General features: G+C 37.7%; 1 protein-coding gene across 3 annotated transcripts in view; it reads left to right on the forward strand.

Moving 5' to 3' along the window:
- Positions 1-18718, forward strand: part of CTNNA3 (catenin alpha 3) — a 480821-nt gene that overhangs the window by 314660 nt on the left and 147443 nt on the right. For 2 of the 3 annotated variants that reach the window (XM_074924433.1, XM_074924432.1), the window contains exon 10: positions 5639-5731. The exons of the other annotated variant lie outside the window; for it this stretch is intronic. In XM_074924433.1, the coding sequence (XP_074780534.1) occupies positions 5639-5731 (93 nt within the window). The remainder of the gene's footprint in view (positions 1-5638; positions 5732-18718) is intronic. 3 annotated transcript variants of the gene reach the window in all.

Consider the following 18718-nt stretch of genomic DNA (forward strand, 5'->3'; position numbering starts at 1 on the left):
AGAATAGGAAGCCTTCACCAAGAAGAGAAAATGCAAGTTTTCTCGGAATTAACAACTTAGTCATCCTTAGTGATTTACAGTAGAAGTGAGTTAGGAGTCTAGATGAAATAATGAGAAGAAACTGAGATCTTATTCATGGAGCAAGGGGGATCACATCTAAAGAACACATTGCTTTATTTAGTACAACTTGTATAAGAGGAATTTGGTTAGTTGGCAGACTATCTATTCCCAAGAAAATACTCATTTTTAGGAGTTAATGTAGTGAATTTGGCTGAAAAAATCCTTGGGGGTGCATTTAATCCTTAGTTTGCAGTGTGGACAATAGAACAGTAAAGCTCTTCTCAGTTGAGAATGAAACATGTGGTGAGGCAGTGCAGTGATTTATTTACTCTCTTGCTGCTTAAAAATCTCACTTATGCATTTGGCTTTGCATATGTGTTCTGACCTTGGAGTCTGAACCACGATTCGTTCTTAAACCACTATCCTGCATCTTTGAGACATGGTTGGAATGTCTCTCCTGTTCGTAAGATTGTCTCTTACCAACAGGATTGTGCTTTCCTCTTTTCAGCAGAATCAACATGGTAAGACCTCCTGGTCCTCTCACAGTGAAGAGGCAGTCTCACTTTGCATGTGAACTTCCACTTGTCCTGAAGATCTTAATGGGTTGGGAATGCTTTTCTTTTGTTTACAGGAAGGATATTACATTATCTTCATTACTTCCAGCAATATATGGCTTTACGGCATTGGCTGTTGCAAATTATCACACCTTTCTGAAGAATCTTTGTCATGCTCTTCTGGAGATCCACTGGAAACTGTTAGTGGATCACCGAGATGTTTTGCCTGCATGTATTTTCCCTTTTGCCTTGTAATCTCCAGGGGAAAGCATTTGGAAATCTGAGGTTGAAAGAAGCTGAGGACTTCATAAAACATGTATCTTTCACTGGGAGAGACAACTTTAGGATACACAGTGTGAATGCACTTGTGTGAGCGTAGTCAAGGTAAAAAGCCTTCCATCTCGAAGAATTTTTGACAGCAGTGCGAACTTGTTCGTGTCTAATGTATCTCAAACAGCCTCTCAATACTTCTTCCTTATCCTTTCAATTGTTAGATAAAGAGTAGGGACTGAAAAAGTTCATGCACACTTTATCTACTGTCAGTGCTGCATTTATCAGCTCAGTTCAAAGTCTTCCTCTTCCCACTGCATCTTATTAGTGTATTAATCGATGTTGCTAAAACTCATCATAGATGGATTGTTCACCATTCATGTTTTCAAGGAAGACGTGTAACTGCTTCCATAGTATCTTGGAAATGTTTGGAGAGAACGATTATGGATGCACATGTTGCATTGAATAGTACAAGGTGAATGAATATGCTTTTTCACATGGTAAAAAAAAAAAAAAAAGGAAAATAGTAAAAAAATTTCTGATGGCTTTTTTTTTTTTAAAAAGTTCTGTTGGAGCTGATATCAATCAGCCTCTAAGAGAACTTTGTCCTGACGAACTTTGCTCTTCAGAAAGACTGATTTTCTGACTGAGAGGAATCACTGGCTCTTCATTTTGCAATTTTATTTATTTTTGAGGTTGTGGTGTACGTGGGCTCGAAGTCCCTTTAAGGGAAGCTATTGACTCTCTTAGAATACAGAAGAGATGTGATCTGTTTGTGTAGCTTGTGTTGCTTAGGGGAGAGACTGTGGTGTAATAAAGGAGTTTGCTGTTTGAGAAGCCTTCCAAGATGTGCATGATACTTTAAGGTGATAGATCTTTGAGCTAGGGCTCGATTTTCTTATGAGTTAAAGGCATTTAGCATTGATGAAACAGCTCGTCATCCTTAGTTGCAATAGAGCTTCGAAAGACACTTCAGGTTCTCAGATGCCCTGCTCCCCTATGCTTGGAAAAATTACACACACACACACACACACCCTTTGACACTTTCCATTTGATTTATTTGGATTGTTGTGTTTTGAATTTGTTTTAAGGAGCTCTCTTCAGGAGCTGGTGAGAGAAAAATACTAACAGTGAGTGTACTGATGGCTGAGACCATGTTAATGACTTACTGGAATCTGGGTTGTCTTTTGGGTGGAACAGCTGTTAGTCTAACCACCTGCTGAGACTGACAGAGAACCCTTTTACTTATGCATAAGCTACATGTAGAAAAGTGGTGCCACTTTGTTGTGGTTTAACCCCAGCCAGCATCTAAGCACCACACAGATGCTCACTTACTCTTCCCCGCCCAATGGGATGGTAAAGAGAATTGGAAGAAAAGAGTAAAGCTTGTGGGTTGAGATAAGGACAGCTTTATAACTGAAATAAAATATAACAACAATAATAATAAATAATAATTGTCATGAAAAGAGATGTAACAAAAAGAGAGAGAAATAAAACCAAAGGGGGGAAAAAAAACCCAAGTGATGCGCAATGCAATTGCTGACCACTCGGTGACTGACACCCAGACAGTGCCCAGGCAGCAATCTGTCCCTCCTGGCCAACTCCTCCCAGTCTGCATATTGAGCATGACACCTTATGGTATGGAACATCCCTTTGGCTAGTTGGGGTCACCTGTCCTGGCCACGCTCCCTCCCAGCTTCTTGTGCACCCCCTTGCTGGCAGAGCCTGGGAAACTGAAAAATCCTTAACTTAGCATAAGCACTGCTTAGCAACAACTAAAACATCAGCGTGTTATCAACATTATTCTCACACTAAATCCAAACCTCAGCACTGTACCAGCTACTACGAAGAAAATTAACTCTATCCCAGCTGAAACCAGAACATGCTTAAATGCCAAGAGAAAAAAAATTCTACCCATTTTCTAATGGAAGCAAAAGATTTGCTAATGTCGATCAAAACGAAAGGCAGAGGACTAAATGCAGTGTTGGTATAGCTCTGTTGTGTGAGTTCCAAATACCCAGCAGAAATGTAACACCGTAAATTTATTTATTCTAAAGTAGCCAAATACTACTTTCTTTAACTTTACTGTTTTTTAAAAAGATGTCTAATGTAAATAATACAGACCTCTGTCATTGTTAAGTGGCTTAACATAAATTCCTAATGATTATATCCTTGCTTTGCTGCTTGTGCTTTGAGAGTCCTGTTATGAATTCAGCCATTACCATGGAATACTTAGAGCTGAAGAATCAGGGGGGGAAGTGTAAGATCAGAAGTTTTTTGTCAAAGTATATAAAAAAACCCCATGGCTGTTGACTTCAAATAAAAGAGAATACTGTGAATTAATAGATCCTTCCCAACCTGAGCATGTTTTGTCAGAGAAGAGCCACGCTTTTTCACCCTTCTAATCTTCAACGTGATCTGGTGACATATACATAATTTGTCCCCAGATGCTGATCTGCTGCATAGACCCATTGGCACAAATCTGTTTGGAGTTCACTCTCGTCTTCTGAGCAGGAGGTTGAACTACATGACCTCTGGAAACCTTCCAATTGAAATTATTATTCTGTAATTTTATGACACAATTTATGTCAAGGTCTGGATTTGTACCAAGATGTTTCAGCTGGTGCTATGGGGAAACAGGATAAAAAATTGTTTTAAGCTGTCTCTGTATCTGCCTTGCACATCAAGACAGGGACAAAACATTTATTGCTTACAGCAGAGAACTCAAAACTGTTCTTACTGATAAAGAGGAGCTACTTGTTGCACATTTTTGCAGTGGATCCCAAGAAATTAAAAATAAAGTTTCTCTGGGAACTGTGGAATGGAATTGGAAAACCTGAGGACCTTATGGTAAAGAGAAGAAGCTGCTGAGAGAGTATTTCATCCTGGCAGAATGGCTTGTATTACTTTTTTTTTTTTTTTTTTTAATTGTTGAAATGTTACTGTTTTAGGCATTGAGGAACTCTTTAAGAAGCAGGTCAATAATATTTGCACTGAGCCTTGTAGAGTGCTGCTGTTTATATATGGTGGTATATTAATGCAGTGTGAAAGAATGCAGTATTACATTTGGGATATACAAGCAGCTCAGTGACTGCTGCAAAGAAAATATTCAAACCAATGTGAATTAGTTGTCGTAACCAATATTGAAAAATCCTGGCCTTCAATCCAAACGAAATAGTTGCACTTTTTTTGAGGGGAGGGAATCATGTCTTTTAGAGCTGTATTTAGATGATACCCAAACATCTGAAGGTAACTTACAGCTGAAGAGTCATGAGGGGAAGTGTAGGATCAAAACCAATTTTTCTCATATATGTTAAAAAAGCCTGTGGCAGTTTACTTCAGATAAGTAGAATACAGTAGAATAAAAAAGAGAATACAGCTTGAGTGCATCTATGAAAATGGGATTTCTTTGGTCTTAGCCCTTATTTTTTATATGGACAAGATAACATATCACACAGGTGGGGAACCAGTGAGTCGTATTGGAATGCCAGGGATAGGATCATAAAGTATTTCTATTTAGGCATGAGTGTCCGTGAAACGCCATGGATTCAAGCCTTCATCCTCTTTGGAAAGTGTCTGTCTTAGTGTCTTCTGAATTTTGGGTAGGAAAAGTAATGGGTTTGTCTATGAATGAACTAATTTCTTGTATTTATATCAATTAAGTAAGAATAATAAAAGCTTTTGGTAATAGATCATCATTGAAGTATTGTTCTTTCCTAGTGTCTAAAACATTGATAAATGAAGATTTGCTTTTATTTTGCAGCAGCTCGACTGTAGAACTCATTGCATGAGTTTTGAATAATTACAAATGATCTCTGTAGATCTGTGTTTATATCCGTGTTGGTATTTGCAGAACTACAGAGGTTTATTTCTCAGGCAGGTCTTGATGTACATTTAACACTGGAGTGACATATATGGATTATAGCCACTTCAGTGAAGGCTATGAAGGAGTGTGTAGTAGTTTAGATAAGGACATCATATAACTTCATTAGGATGAAAAGATCTACTGGATCCCAGCATCCCAACCCCTCTTTTGACTCTGTCAAGCCTGTCTGTTGCAACCTGTTGAGTTGCAGTGAGCTGAAGCAAGTGCTCTTTTTCCTTCATCTCTTCAAACTTGTTGAACTGTGGAGCATCGTTGAAGAGCTTTTTTCCTTTCAAGTAAGCTCTATCTCCATGGTTTATAATAAAATAAAACAGAAGATAGACTTGTCCTTTCACAGATTTCAAGCTTCCTTATACATTTTCAGCATAAGTTGCACTGATATGACTATTTCAGTAGAAAATCATACCACTAATTAAAATAATGATCTATGGATAGCTCAGGACATAAATCATTCTGTGTTTCATTACAACAAACCAAGGCAAATGTTATTTGATCTTTAAGGTTTTAAAAGTAAGTTTAAAAAAAAAAAATTAAAACTGGACATGGTTTGAAGGTCTCTGAAAAATTAAAAAGCATGATCACAAGCAGTCTAGCTGAAGCTTTAGGCTCTTTGAAATGTCCTGATGTTATCTAAACACCACTCTACAGCTATTAGGTACAGAACCTAAATGGGGGAGATGCCATATTTCTTGTTACTGTCACCCCTTTCCATAACTCCTTCCCCCCCCGTGTTTCCTTGTTCAAATATGTTCTTTGGTAAATTAATTTCCCCAAATAACAAAAGCTTTCTAGCAGAGATGTTTTCTGGCAAGTTTGAGAGTCTGGGGAGGAATACTTGCTTACCAAACTGTTTGTTTGTTTATTTAAGGTTGCTAATCTTGCTTGTTCATTGTCAACAAATGAAGATGGGATGAAAATTGTCCAAATGGCAGCTAATCACATAGAGACTTTGTGCCCACAGGTATGACTTTTTCAATTAATTCCCATGACAGCGCACTGAGCATACACAGTATTTTTGTCACACAACAGAGATGTTTAGTCATGCTCCTTTAATCTAAATTCACATTCCGTTAACGCAGCTCAGTGTAGATGGACACCAAATGACAAATCAAAGGGAAATACTCAATTTGTTTATGTTTTCTTAGTGGTTAACACAAAAATTGTTAATAGTCTATATTGATTTGAAATTTTAAAAAGCTGTAAAAATTGCAATTGAAGAAACATACTTCCCTGTTTCTGAAATTAAACCTGATTGAATGAACAGTGTAATGTGATAGGCAAACTGGGAGTATTACTGTTAGAAAACAGGACATATTTTGACCTTTAACTTGAAATATGATTACCACTTGATTTGTTTTTTGTGTATGTGAATGTTAAAGTGTGAATTCTGTTTATCACCATTTCAAAAGCCTGAGCTTTTGTCTCGAGCAAATGAAGGGAAAACAGCACAGCTACAAATACATTTTTGGTGCTTATTATCTTATAAAAAGTGTATTCACTCTGTATTTGTTGCGTTCAGAATTACAGAGATATAAAAGCTTCTGCAGTTACATCTGTTTAGAGCAAAGATTTTACTGATTTGTGTGAATCTGATCTAAGTGTTTCAGCCTTGAGGCTGCATAATTTCAGGATCATTAGTTCTTTGAAGAACACTGTAGTTTACACAGTGGCCTAAATATTCTTACCCTTTTGTGTGTTTGAATGCTAAATGTAGTTGAAATAGAAAGTGAAGAGCAAATATTAATAATATGTCCAATTACAAGCTTGAGGAGTCCATTTTATGCCTGTTGAGTAAACGCAAGGCTTGGGAAAAAAGAAGCTTCTATCAAGGAAACATGATATTCTGAAAATATCACAGATCAGTGTTTTCTCTTGAATCATTCAGTTTCAATGTCTATTTTTATAACTTTTACATTTCTGTGTTTCACATCCCACTCCATTTAATTTAATGTGTTACTGGTTTTGTAAGAATATTGCTGGCTTGTAAGAAGACTTCATGAATAGCTTCTTCCAGCTTCTTTGTTTCTCCTGGGGTACGAGTGCACCTTTATAATACATTATTATTCATCCAGATGTAGCTTTTTAATTGAAAACCTACGCTTTCAGTATTGCATCTGATAATAGAAACTCCTAAAATCTAATTTTGACTAAAATATTGATTTTCTCCACAGCCATTTAAGTTGCTAGGGTTTTAATTTCCTGTAGTAAAATGGAAGTTTCTTGTTTGGGTTTTTTTCCCCGTTTTTTTAACCTCAAGGTAAACCAGGGGTGAATTAGTTGATTATAGATCTGTCTAAACAGAGAATGTGGTATGCACATGATAGGATTATATTACTATTAATGATGTGTTCGTTGTGCAAGATTTGCTGCTTTCTTAGATAAGGACCATTCCTTGCATAAGCATTTGGCATTTTACCTAAGTAAGAAATAGCAGAATAAGGCTCCTGCATTTTTCAGTAAATCAGATTATGCCATATCATTTAAAAATCCTCCACAGTAAAAATAATTATCTCTTAAAATCCCTGCAGGACATTCAATTAGAGTTTGGAATGGGGAAATTTGCATGTAAAACTCCCCAATGTCCTCAAATCTTTAGAGTAAAAAAAATGGGATTTTATGTTTACGTGCTCTGAAAAATGTATTTCTTGAAGGGAACCATATGGTTTGGATTGAAATGGTTGAATTAAACAAAAAAAAAAACCCAAATGCCACACCTCAACCCCTCCAAATACACTGCTGAAACTTCAATTTGCTCTTCTTCATCCAAATTCTATTAGAAGAATCCATCTTACACTCCTAGATTCGCTGATGAAAGTCTAAGAAACTGCTTAATACTTCTGTTGTTCTCGATGCTATTTATAGGGGATCTCAAATCTCGTGATTTCACTCACACACTCCTGCACAACTTCATGAGGAATTTGAGAGACTCCTATCAGTTTTTGTGACAGGTTGGAAAGGACACAAGGTGTTTTGGTGTGTGCCCTCTCCTGGAGGATGTCTTGGCACTTCTGTTTCAATTTCAGAGCATAAAAAATATGTATAGACTCATCTTCCCTCACTCTAAAAACTCTCAGAGACAGATGATGAATGTTCTGGTCATATTTCTTTTTTATTTCTTTCCTGAAAACAGCCCTGTTAGTATTCTGCTCTAAATCAGGCTGATTATTAGTTTGGTTTGCAGTGTGTTAGGACCTGTTTTGGGTGTCTGGCTTTTCCGGGTTCACTTTGCTAAGATGTAATTTTTCTTTCAATATAGAATTCAATTCAGAAATTACATAAAACACAGAATTACTACTTTTTAAATGGGGGCTCTCACCTTTCCCGCAGAAAGAACTCTTTGACTAAAGATGTTTACTGTATGCAAAAGCATCTGGTAAGCATCCTATCTCAGTGCAGTTTTCAGCACTTTCACAATCCAGATCAAAATGTTTATTTCTAGGCAGGTGTATCTGTCACCTTTTAAGTAATTGTTTATTTAAATTTAAATATTAAATGTGTTATTTAATACCCTTCAGTAAAATCACACTGAAAAGTCTACTGTTAGTAAATACTTAATAAAATGGCTGACTCCCAAAATGGAGTTTAGACAGTCAGAAGTCCTGCTGATAATTCTCTAAAATCAGCTGCCACTGTTCTACAACCCTGCTGGTCATAGACTGGAACAGACAATGTGTGGTATGTACTGGCCTGTGTTACCTGAGCACTGATGTGTAACACGCTTAGTGTATGCTATCTTGGGTTCATCGTTACCACTGGTTTTTCTTTTTATATTTGCTGTCCTTTCCCCTCCTACAATACTTAAAAAAAACCCCCAAAAAAACCAACACCCAAAACCTAATGAAAAGAGCATAACACCTGGCATGTTTGTGGAAGGTACAGTTTTAATTCTCGTGCCATCTTTTCTTGCTACTTGGAAATTAATATGCTGTTAGTTAATATTGCTTGGTATGTGATATACCTCTAAAGATAGAAGCTGGAATTTTTGGCTGTCTGCGTCTGTAAATAAATCATGTAGAGGTATATAAATACCATGGAGAGGTATTAGGGTAAGCAAGATGCTGAGCTGATCAGTGGGAATATATTTATACACATATTTCAGGTCATTTAAACACTGATCTGACAGCTGTCTTTAATATTTTGTATTTGGCTTCTCCAGCATAATTAATCTGTTTTTTTGATGCCAACATGACTGTCTGGAACTGACTGTTGTATTTTGGCATCACAGAGCTGCTTCTCTATTGACACATGTACCTGCAGTGAGGAGAATGGCAAAAAAAGCCAAGACTCCTTGTGAGAAACCAGCCCCTACACCTTCCTTTCTTTGAATTTTAGTGATTTAAGCACTGCTGTAGTGATGCTTCCTTTCCCATCTCTCTAGCAGACAGTATTAAGTCAGGTGCATGTTTTTAAGGATCATCTTCCAAAGTAGGTTGATTACACCTACGATTTGGTACAAAGTCTCATGGAAGCCTTCAGCAGCCTGGCAGTTAGAGCAGCGTGCCCCATGTGTATGAGTATTCAGCTGAGAAGCTCTAATTTCTGAGCCCAGCTTGCATGTTCTCTGCATTCTGTTCTAAAAACTATGATCATAACTTTCCTATAAGTTGCTTCCTGTAAGTTTGCTCAATTTTAAATATGAATGTCCTATAAAATCTTTTTCTCAAAGTTATGCATTTTATCAGTGTGTTTTTCTCTTATAAAAATGAACAGGGGAATTTAGTCATTTCTTTGAGCTATGTTTTGATTTACACTTAAATTATGTAGCCCTTTCAGGCTGATACAGATAGATGGATATTATTTGCTTCTGTGTTATTTTCTAGAAACTAGGTACTGTATTGAACAAACCAGAAAATTCTTATTGATAAAAACGAGACTTGATAGCTAATAAGTGGGCAGCATCTTTTGATGCATTGCATTTTTCAGGTATTGGAGTTTAATTATGTATTTTATGATGCTGTGGATTTTTGAAGCTAGCAATTTAAATTTCCTATATATTTACTTTTTCATGAGAGAAAATCAATCATCCATTTTGTTATTTTCTCTGGTACATTAAATGGTGGGGGACACTGCAGAAGTTTTTTATTAGCCTTATAAAAACTCTTTACTAATATCACTTTAATAACCACAAATGTTTCATCTTCTTGGTTGAACCATCTGTGCGGCATCTCCTTTTATCTGTCTTAATACATTTTTCTTCAAATACAGCAATCTTGTGTAAGGGCAGAAATAATGGAGAGAACATGGTAAATCAGTGAGTTCTCTACCATCTGCTTTACAAGAGAGAAAAGAGTATCTCTGTTAGTATCTCTGTCAGACATCTTCTTAAGTACCATCTCCAGCCTTTCAATTGAGAGATTAATTAAAAGTACATATCATGCCTTAATAATATTTTTAAAACTAAAGGAAAGATATTTTGGAGAAGTGATACATTTTTCATGTAGGTTTTCACCGCATTAGCAAAGTCCACACACAATGCTGCTGAGGTTAACGAAGAATTTGTCATTAATCTTGATAGGTATGGTAGTCTGCTTGAACATTACTATGTTTAATTCCTTCTCTCCTGGAACCTTTGTTTAATCTGGCATACATCATCAGTGCTGCTGAAGACTTGATCTCCCTCCCCGCTCTCAAGCTGTTATTTGTGCCTCCTTCCCTTGTGACTAACAACAGCAATTCAGTGATCTGGGTCAGGAAATTGATGCAGCTGAGAATTAACCTGGGAAGCAGGTATAAGCAGGTTAGTTTTCATTCACTGCCTGATGTAGTTTGCTGTGTGGAAGTATGAACACTTCTTGCTGTCTCGAGGGGAGGAATGAGGGAAAAGGAGTCTGAAAGTGGAGCAGGCCACTGCTTTTGGTGGCAGTGCGGAATAATGCCACGTTGGGCTGATGGTGGCGTAGCTTTGGTGTTAGAAATTAATGTTTGTTTTTGCTATTAGTAGATAGCTGTCGTTACCAGATACCAGGAGACATTGATTGCATGGAAAATGTTGTTAGTCTAGTCCTCAAGTATTATAATACTGTATGATCCTATTTGGATGGATGATCCTTTGTATTATCAGAACACTGCAGTCTTAATGTGATGGGCAATCTGCAGGAAAGAAACATGTACAAACCCAGCTGTGCTCTAGTTTCCAGTCTGGCTATCTGACAAGGACTGAAAAGGATACAAAGAATAAAACCTTTCTCATATCTTTTAGCATCATTTACTGACATTAGTAGTTGTAGGATGCTACCTTTTTCTGTTTGTGGAAATTGAGGTTTGTTGTTTTAAAAAGTTGATAAAGCTTGTGGCATTTTAGCTGGTTGGAATACTGTGGAATCCTAAAGCTGTGGGCGACCAAAATGTATTGGAAGACCTAATACTTTATGCTCTTACTCAAATAGACTTAGCTAGTTGTTTGCTTTGGCTTGAACTTCTCCAAGAAACAGTTTGAAGGGGGAAAAACGTAATTCTATGACTCTTAAGTTCCCCTGAAAGTCTCACGCTGGCTGTGACTTCTTGGCTGGTTTATGATCATACTTGGAGAGAGAATAATTGACTACAAAATGCCTTGAGGTTTTCAATCTTAACTTTCATCTTCCAGCATCTGTTGTGTTAGAATCCTCAACAAATTCTCAGTTTGTAATATTAAATAAAAATACCAACCCTAAGTAGCCTCAACTTCTGTAGTAATACAGAAGCTGTTCTGTTTTATCCTCTCTTCTGCTTGCCTCACCTGCAGTTAATGGACATAAGACATGAGAACGATCAAGTTTCTTAAAGTTGCTGGAGGGCATTTGCTGTAGATTCATACTGCACAAAAGTGCTATGAATGTTTTATAAACAATTTCTTTTTCCCTGTGCCTTTAAAGCTTGAAAATATTCTTCTTGGAAAGGTATTTCTTTTTTATCCCTTTAACGTCATCCTTTTTTTCTGAATTTATAAGTTTTCTGGAGATGCCACATTTTGTTGGTGACAGTCCTGCAGCAGAATGCCAGGGAAGGAAAGCAAGGCAATAAAACATCATTATTGGAGACTTGTAATAAAAAACCCACCCTACTGAGCCTGGGGAGAAGGGTGGTCAGACAGTAGGAAAGCTTAGAGTAGTACAAGACAGCAGAATAATACCGCTGTTGAGAGATGTAGTTTTGCATGGTTTTTGGAAGAGAGGGGACAGACAGCAATAAAGAGCAGAATATAAAGAGCTATAGCATACAGTAATGGAGAGGTATAGATAGCATAGATTGACAAGGGGAACACGTTCCTCTTGGCGAAGGGAGAAGCTAAAATCTTTGATGCGTGGTTCCATCTGACATAACTTTTGTTCTGTGGCATTTGGCATATCACAATCATCTGCTTTTTACCTAATTTTGAGATAATTTTCAACTGGAATACTCAAGGTGTGGTTGGGGGTCCTCATGGGTGCTTCAGCACCCTGGAGACAGCTGGTGGTGTAGCTGGTGGGGAACAGAGGCAAGCATTGAGTCTGGCAAGCACCAAGGGAATGGATGAGGTAGACATAAGTTCAGTGTAGCTGTAGCATTGACAAGGTGGGGCTGCATGGTCCGTGTTCTTGGACATGCATCTATATCCTATGAGCTGAAGCTAAGGAACAAGATTTTTGGCAATTTCTAGTGTCTTCTGCACAAGCTTGGATAGCAAAGGCACCAGAATTTTCTTTTTTTTTTTTTTCCCTGCACACCCACCTTCTCCCTCTGTCACTGATGCAGGGTCAGACTTCAGTGATGTGGGGAAATTCTAGCAAGTCTGTGAGGGAAGTGTCTGACCTGGAGAAGTGTGAAGAGGTGAATCTTGCAAGTTTTGGCTGATTCACGCCTCTGATGAGCTTCCAAGTTTTTAAATTGAGCTTTTAAATGGTTTGTGTAGAAGTAGCATCAAATTCAAGGCAGCAGATGACTACCCTTCTTGTGTTTTCATGATTTCTTCCTGGAAACTAAAATGCTAAAATGTCATTAAAAAAGACAAAGAGAGATAATGTGATCTGCAAGTGGATTTTCTGTGTTATATTTGCAGAATAATAAATGCAAAATACATCTGGCAAATTTGACTATCTGCTTTACTAAATTCCAAAGTAAAAGTCATTAAGAAATGTATCAGTAAGAGCAGTTTAGGAAGTAATAGTGCAAGTAGCAAATACAGCACCAGGTTTTTTTTTGTTTTCTGCATCTCTTAGATGATTGTGCATTATTGTTGGTATTGACACAGTCTAATTTGCTATTTTGAGTTAGAAAAAGCTTCATTTACCATCCTAAAGCTGTCACTACTATTTCAGACAGGATAATTCCAAGCAAAGTTTTCTTTCTAATTTATTTGGAACATGCTGTGTGATGTGATGTGCTAGCTAGATGTGAACTCATGTTTACGTTTATGCATAAAATAGAGATAAGGCACGTGTGTTTCTCATTATACCACTTCTGCCTCCTTTCCATGTTTTCTGGGAAAATGAAAAATGAATTTTAAATTAATATCTGCAGTCACACTGATTTTGTGTTATACTGTAGCATCACTGAAATTCTTGAAGATTGCGGACTCTGTTGCTCTTGATGGCTGATCCGTATCATTTAGGCAGAACTATTACCCCCATACATACATAGGTTTTTGGCAAAGATGTTCTCATAAGGAATTTTTTTCTGGATAGCACACTGCATTCTTCTGACATTCATTCTATCCATACCTCATCATGGAATGTATAAATAGTGACACTTCAAAAATCACCCCATTTCTCATTTCCTTAATGGTACTTTTTTTCTATTGGAGGGAACAGCTTGCTTCTTTCTTGATGCTGTTTTAAGTCGATATTCTGCTGGGGTTTCTGCATGTGGAAAATAGACTAAGACATTAGAAAAATAGTACCAACAACAGGGGAAAAAAGTAGTCATTTGATGGTGGGTAACATACAATTTGGGTAGCATTGGGTTCCTCTTTTACAGGATGATAATGTGAATGATATGTAAGGACCTCATTTCATGATTATGAGTCTTGCACTTGGGCTTCAGAAATGATTCTTAATAATAACAGAGGAATAAAGATTCCTTCCAAGGGAGGGGAAGAAAATATTTTCTTTATTTGAAGAATATTCTCATTACCTGCCCTGTACTATCCTCATCATCTGAAAGGTAACATGGGTTTTGTGTTGGTTTTTGCACCTCTTTCAGCTCCTAGGGTGTACAGACTGTATGTGAAATACAGGGCAAAACATGAAAACTATGAGCAAATGTGGAAATACTTACCTTACCTTAATGTCATGCATACCTGCTAAGATACTGACAATATATTGTTTTCACTTTGCACCATTTTCTTTATTCTTTGGGGTTTTAGGGCTTTTTTTTTCTGTTTGGCTGCAGAGGGTTTGCTTGAAAGAATTCTGGAAAAATTGATTTGAAACTCTCTTGGTGGGAGATATTACACTCAGGGAGAAAAACAACCTCACCAACACAAACGTCTCGAAATGAAGCAGCAAGGATCTTTGGGACTACAGTTGTTTGCCAAGGGGACAAAGCAAGTGTTTTGTTACATTGGTTTCACTTTGCAGCTACTTCAGTGTAACACATCTGGTGGTGTGACATAGCATGTGTTTTGGAGGAACTTGTAAAAGCTTCAAGGTGTTAGTGATAGTTTTATGCTCTTATATGTCCCCAAGCAAGCAGTTATTCTCTTTAAGGTATAACATTCCACTTTACAGCATTCCACAGGAATGTAACTGAACTCTTACTACACTTCTGTGATGAAATCATATGATGCTGATTACTGTGGGCTAATTCCATGCAGATAAAAGATATTACTGGAAATAATCTTCTTATTTTAGAGTTCTCCTTTGTTCCTGAATATATAAAATATACCTGATTTGTCATGATGCATTTGCATAATGCTCATGATGCTTTCTTAATCTGTTAGCTCCCAGATCTTACTGTGTCTTTCAACTCTTTCAGTGTTTTCATTGTTGTTTCCCAAGCATATTTTTCCCCCTTATACCTTTACAGGATGAATTAATGAGAATTAGATTTCAGTTTTTCAGATGAGGTGATGCCATTATGCACACTGTGGGATTGTAGTGCTTTCAAGACTATTCCTAGGGTTTGCTAGGCTACACAGACAACTTGATGTGTACTTACAGAATGTTTTGGATTTGTTAAGAGCTCTATGAAAACTTTAGCATTGCTGACTTTCATATTTTTCTCCCAAATGTGTTGTCCACATCTCTCCCTGCTAGGATATTAAATAGACATCAGTCTTAAATTACCTTACTCTGAATTTTAACTGTTCCTTTCAGTTAACTTCCTCAAATATTGAACTGTTACCCACATAATTTCTGATACCCAGTAATTCAAATTAGGCTTGGATAACAGGATGGTAGTGCTTGTCCTGGTCAAGGATGTTTACTCTAATTAACCTCTAATAGTATGAGGATGTACTATAGAGAATGTTCTAACCATGTGACAAATATAAGAACATCAGTACAAAATCATCTGACTTCATTCATGTGTAGAACCAACCATGGCTGAAGCTTCAGTGATACAGTTTCAATGAGTTCATAGGCTATGAGTATTTATATATTTCTTACAAGTTGTGCTGGTTTTGTCTGGGATAGCTAATTTTCTTCATAGTAGCTAGTACGGGGCTATGTTTTGGATTTGTGCTGGACACAGTGTTGATAATAGAGGGATGTTTTAGCTATTGCTGAGCAGTGCCCCCACAGAGCCAAGGCCTTTTCTGCTCCTCACCCCACCCCACCAGCGAGGAGGCTGGGGGTGCACAAACTGGGAGGGGGCACAGCCGGGACAGCTGACCCCAACTGGCCTGAGGGATGTCCCAGACCGTGTGGTGTCCTGCTCAGCATACAAAGCTGGGGGAAGGAGGAGGAAGGGGGGGATGTTCAGGGTGGTGGTGTTTGTCTTCCCAAGTGACCGTTACGTGTGACGGAGATGGCTGAGCCCTTGCCTGTCGTTGGGAAGGGCTGAATGAATTCCTTGTTTTGCTCTGCTTGCGTGTGTGGCTTTTGCTTTACCTGTTAAACTGTCTTGATATCAACTCATGAGTTTTCTCACTTTTACTCTTCTGATTCTCTCCCCTATCCCAGCCGGACGGGGAGTGAGCTGTCTGGGTTTTAGTTGCCATCTGGGATTAGACCATGACACAAGTATCGAGTCATATTTAACTGCAAGCAGGCTCCCTCCATTGCTGGTCCTGCTATTATTGAAGACAAGTGCCACACCTGAAGTATTGTTCTGGAAGCAATCCTGCTAGAGAAAGAAAGAAAATAGTAGGTTTGGGCTGTTTGGCCTTTTATTCTGTTCACAGATGTGTTGTTTTAGGTCCCTTAAAAATTAACTGAATGAGAGGATTGGGAAAAGAAGATTTGAGTGTTTGTAGGTTGCAGCAGAGGGAGAAAGCCTCGGAAGGCCCTTGGAGCCAGCGATGAGGGGCCAGTAGAATGCAGTGAGGCCTTAGGAGGACAGAAAAATCTTCCAGCGACCAGAAAGGGCAGGGTAGTGCTTCCTGCACCTGAGATCCTTGACTGTGGCAGCAACAGATGAAAAGCTGAAGCTGGGCTCTTCTGTCTGCATGAGTGACATGGAATGTATTTAAGGATGTCTGTCGGTCCCACTTGTTCACTGCACTGTTTCTACCTGTTCATTCCAGAGGCACTTTAGGGATTTTTTGACCTCTGTGTCCTCATTTCTGTGTAACTTCTCCTAAAGCTTTCTGCCTGTCTGTCTATTCAGCAACTCATTTTTGTGTCAAGTTTAAAGCTCACTGATGTCTTCAGCTCTGATTTCTTTTGCTCAGATCATACCATAGTTCACAGATGTTATAGGAAATGTAGGGCAGTGGCATTTAGATAACTGACTACTGAAGAAAGTTGTAATGGTGACAGTTTTGTTAGGAGTCCCAAGAGGGAATGAGGAACTGATTGGGTGGATTGAATTTATCTTTAGTAAGTTGTTTGGGTTTTTTTGTTGCTGTTTTGGTAGGCTTTTTTGCATAATATACTTCAAAATGTACATGAAGCAACAGTTGCAGCATACATGTTGAGCTTTACTGATGTATCTTTTTTTAAATCTCAGTATATAAATGTAATCCATATGTGTGTTCATCTTACCAAATATTCAAAGACTGTAATTGTAGTGTGGTTACACTGCAGTTGTTCTAGTTCCATTGCAGTTATGTTTTAGGTCTGTAAAGATTGCTCTGTGAATGAATAGTCCGTGAGGACCTTTCTATTTTATATGCAGTACGCTATAAATTGGACTAAAGATTTACTTGGATGTGAAAACCAATAAACAGAAGGTTAATTACATAAGCTTCATTTTTATATTGTAATCTCAATATACAGCTGACTTCATTGATAATTGTATTCAGACACAGGGGTTTTTAATGCTGAGCACCCTTCAAGATCTCTAAACTCCCATGGAGAGTTTCCTGCATGCCTGCATACTCTGGAAAGCCGTACTGTAGCTATGTGAGTATAACTTGTGCTGTTGACAGTATGGCTTATCCCGGTTTGATCAGCAAACTCAGCTATTACCAGTGCTGATAATTTTTATACCAATATAGTTGGTATACTGTGATAGAGCATTTACATAGCCTAAGAAAGTGCAGAAGCAGCTTACATCTCTGAAAAGCATTGCTATACCAAGAGGCTTTGGTCTCAATTTTATATGTTTATACTGAACTGCAGATAGTGGAGCTCCAGTTCTGGATGGAGCACTGTTGAAGATACGATGCCCACTATGGTGTTGAGCATAGAATAACAAGTGAAACATTATAAACAGAAATACGTTGTGAATTTTTTTTAATTTCCTCCTTGATGTATTGGTATGTCTTGAGGATTATTTCAGCCTTCCATTTCAAGAATTTGCTTCTCTTGAAATTAAAATTTGCATTTGAGAATACGTTGCTCAAGGCTTGATAAAATTCTGTGAGTTAATCTGTGCTTTCTGAGAAGAATCTAATCATCCCCCCCATACACAAACCATGGACACAAAGTTAATTGTTTAGTTAGAAAATCAAAACTGTAGCAAAAATTATTTATAGCATTTGACCAGTGTTATGATTTGCTTAAGTGAGATACTGGATACTGGATTCATATCTAATACAAAAAATATAGTTTGAGGAACAGTGTTTTTTGGTTGAGTAGAAAAATGCACTTTTGATTTTTGAAATAAACTAGGGGATTAGTGTGATCCACCCCACATACCTTGAATATCATAGCCAAAACATTCCCTGTGTCAGTTACAGACACTGTATTCAATAGGGCAGAAACAGAAATGTTTGTTTATTCTTGTTACTTCAGTTTCAGTATTGTAAAATAGAAAAAGTAAAAGTTCTTAACAGCTGCAATTACGAATTTCATGGAAATCAAGCACCTGCAATCTGACCTGCAAAAAAACACCACTGTATTTTGTGATCTGCTGTCTGCTTCACTTGTCAGGTCAAGTGAATTAGTTCTGGAAGCGAGGTGCTGTCAGATGGATTTAAAAATCAGGCTTCAAGTGTTCAGTCTATTTTGCCCTCTGTCCCCAAAAAACAAACTATCCACCCAAATGTGAATACTGAATACTTTACTGCACTTTCAGTTCTTTTCCGCTAAACTAAAACAATAAGAATGTCTCTTTTTTTTTTTTTAAGCTTTTAAAATTCTTCTCTCAGAATATTTTAATTAGGGTCTCTGCTTAGTTCCTGGAGTGTAAAAGATAATTTTGTGTGCCTTTCTCCTGTAGAAGGTTTCCAAATGCATTCAGAAATGTGCATGTAGTCGCTATGTAAAACCAAGTCATGGTTGTGTATGGGGGTAGGGGGGAGCTTTAGAGGACTGTGTTTGGTGTGGGGGGATTTGGTTTGGTAGGGTTTTTTTTTTTTTTTTTTTTTTTTGGTTGGGGTTTTTTGTTTGTTTGTATTTGTTTTTGTTCTCTTCCTCAAGAGTGCACCATGCCTCTCAGCAGT

The sequence above is a fragment of the Athene noctua genome, chromosome 21, assembly GCF_965140245.1.
Source record: "Athene noctua chromosome 21, bAthNoc1.hap1.1, whole genome shotgun sequence".
Taxonomy (NCBI): Eukaryota; Metazoa; Chordata; class Aves; order Strigiformes; family Strigidae; genus Athene; species Athene noctua.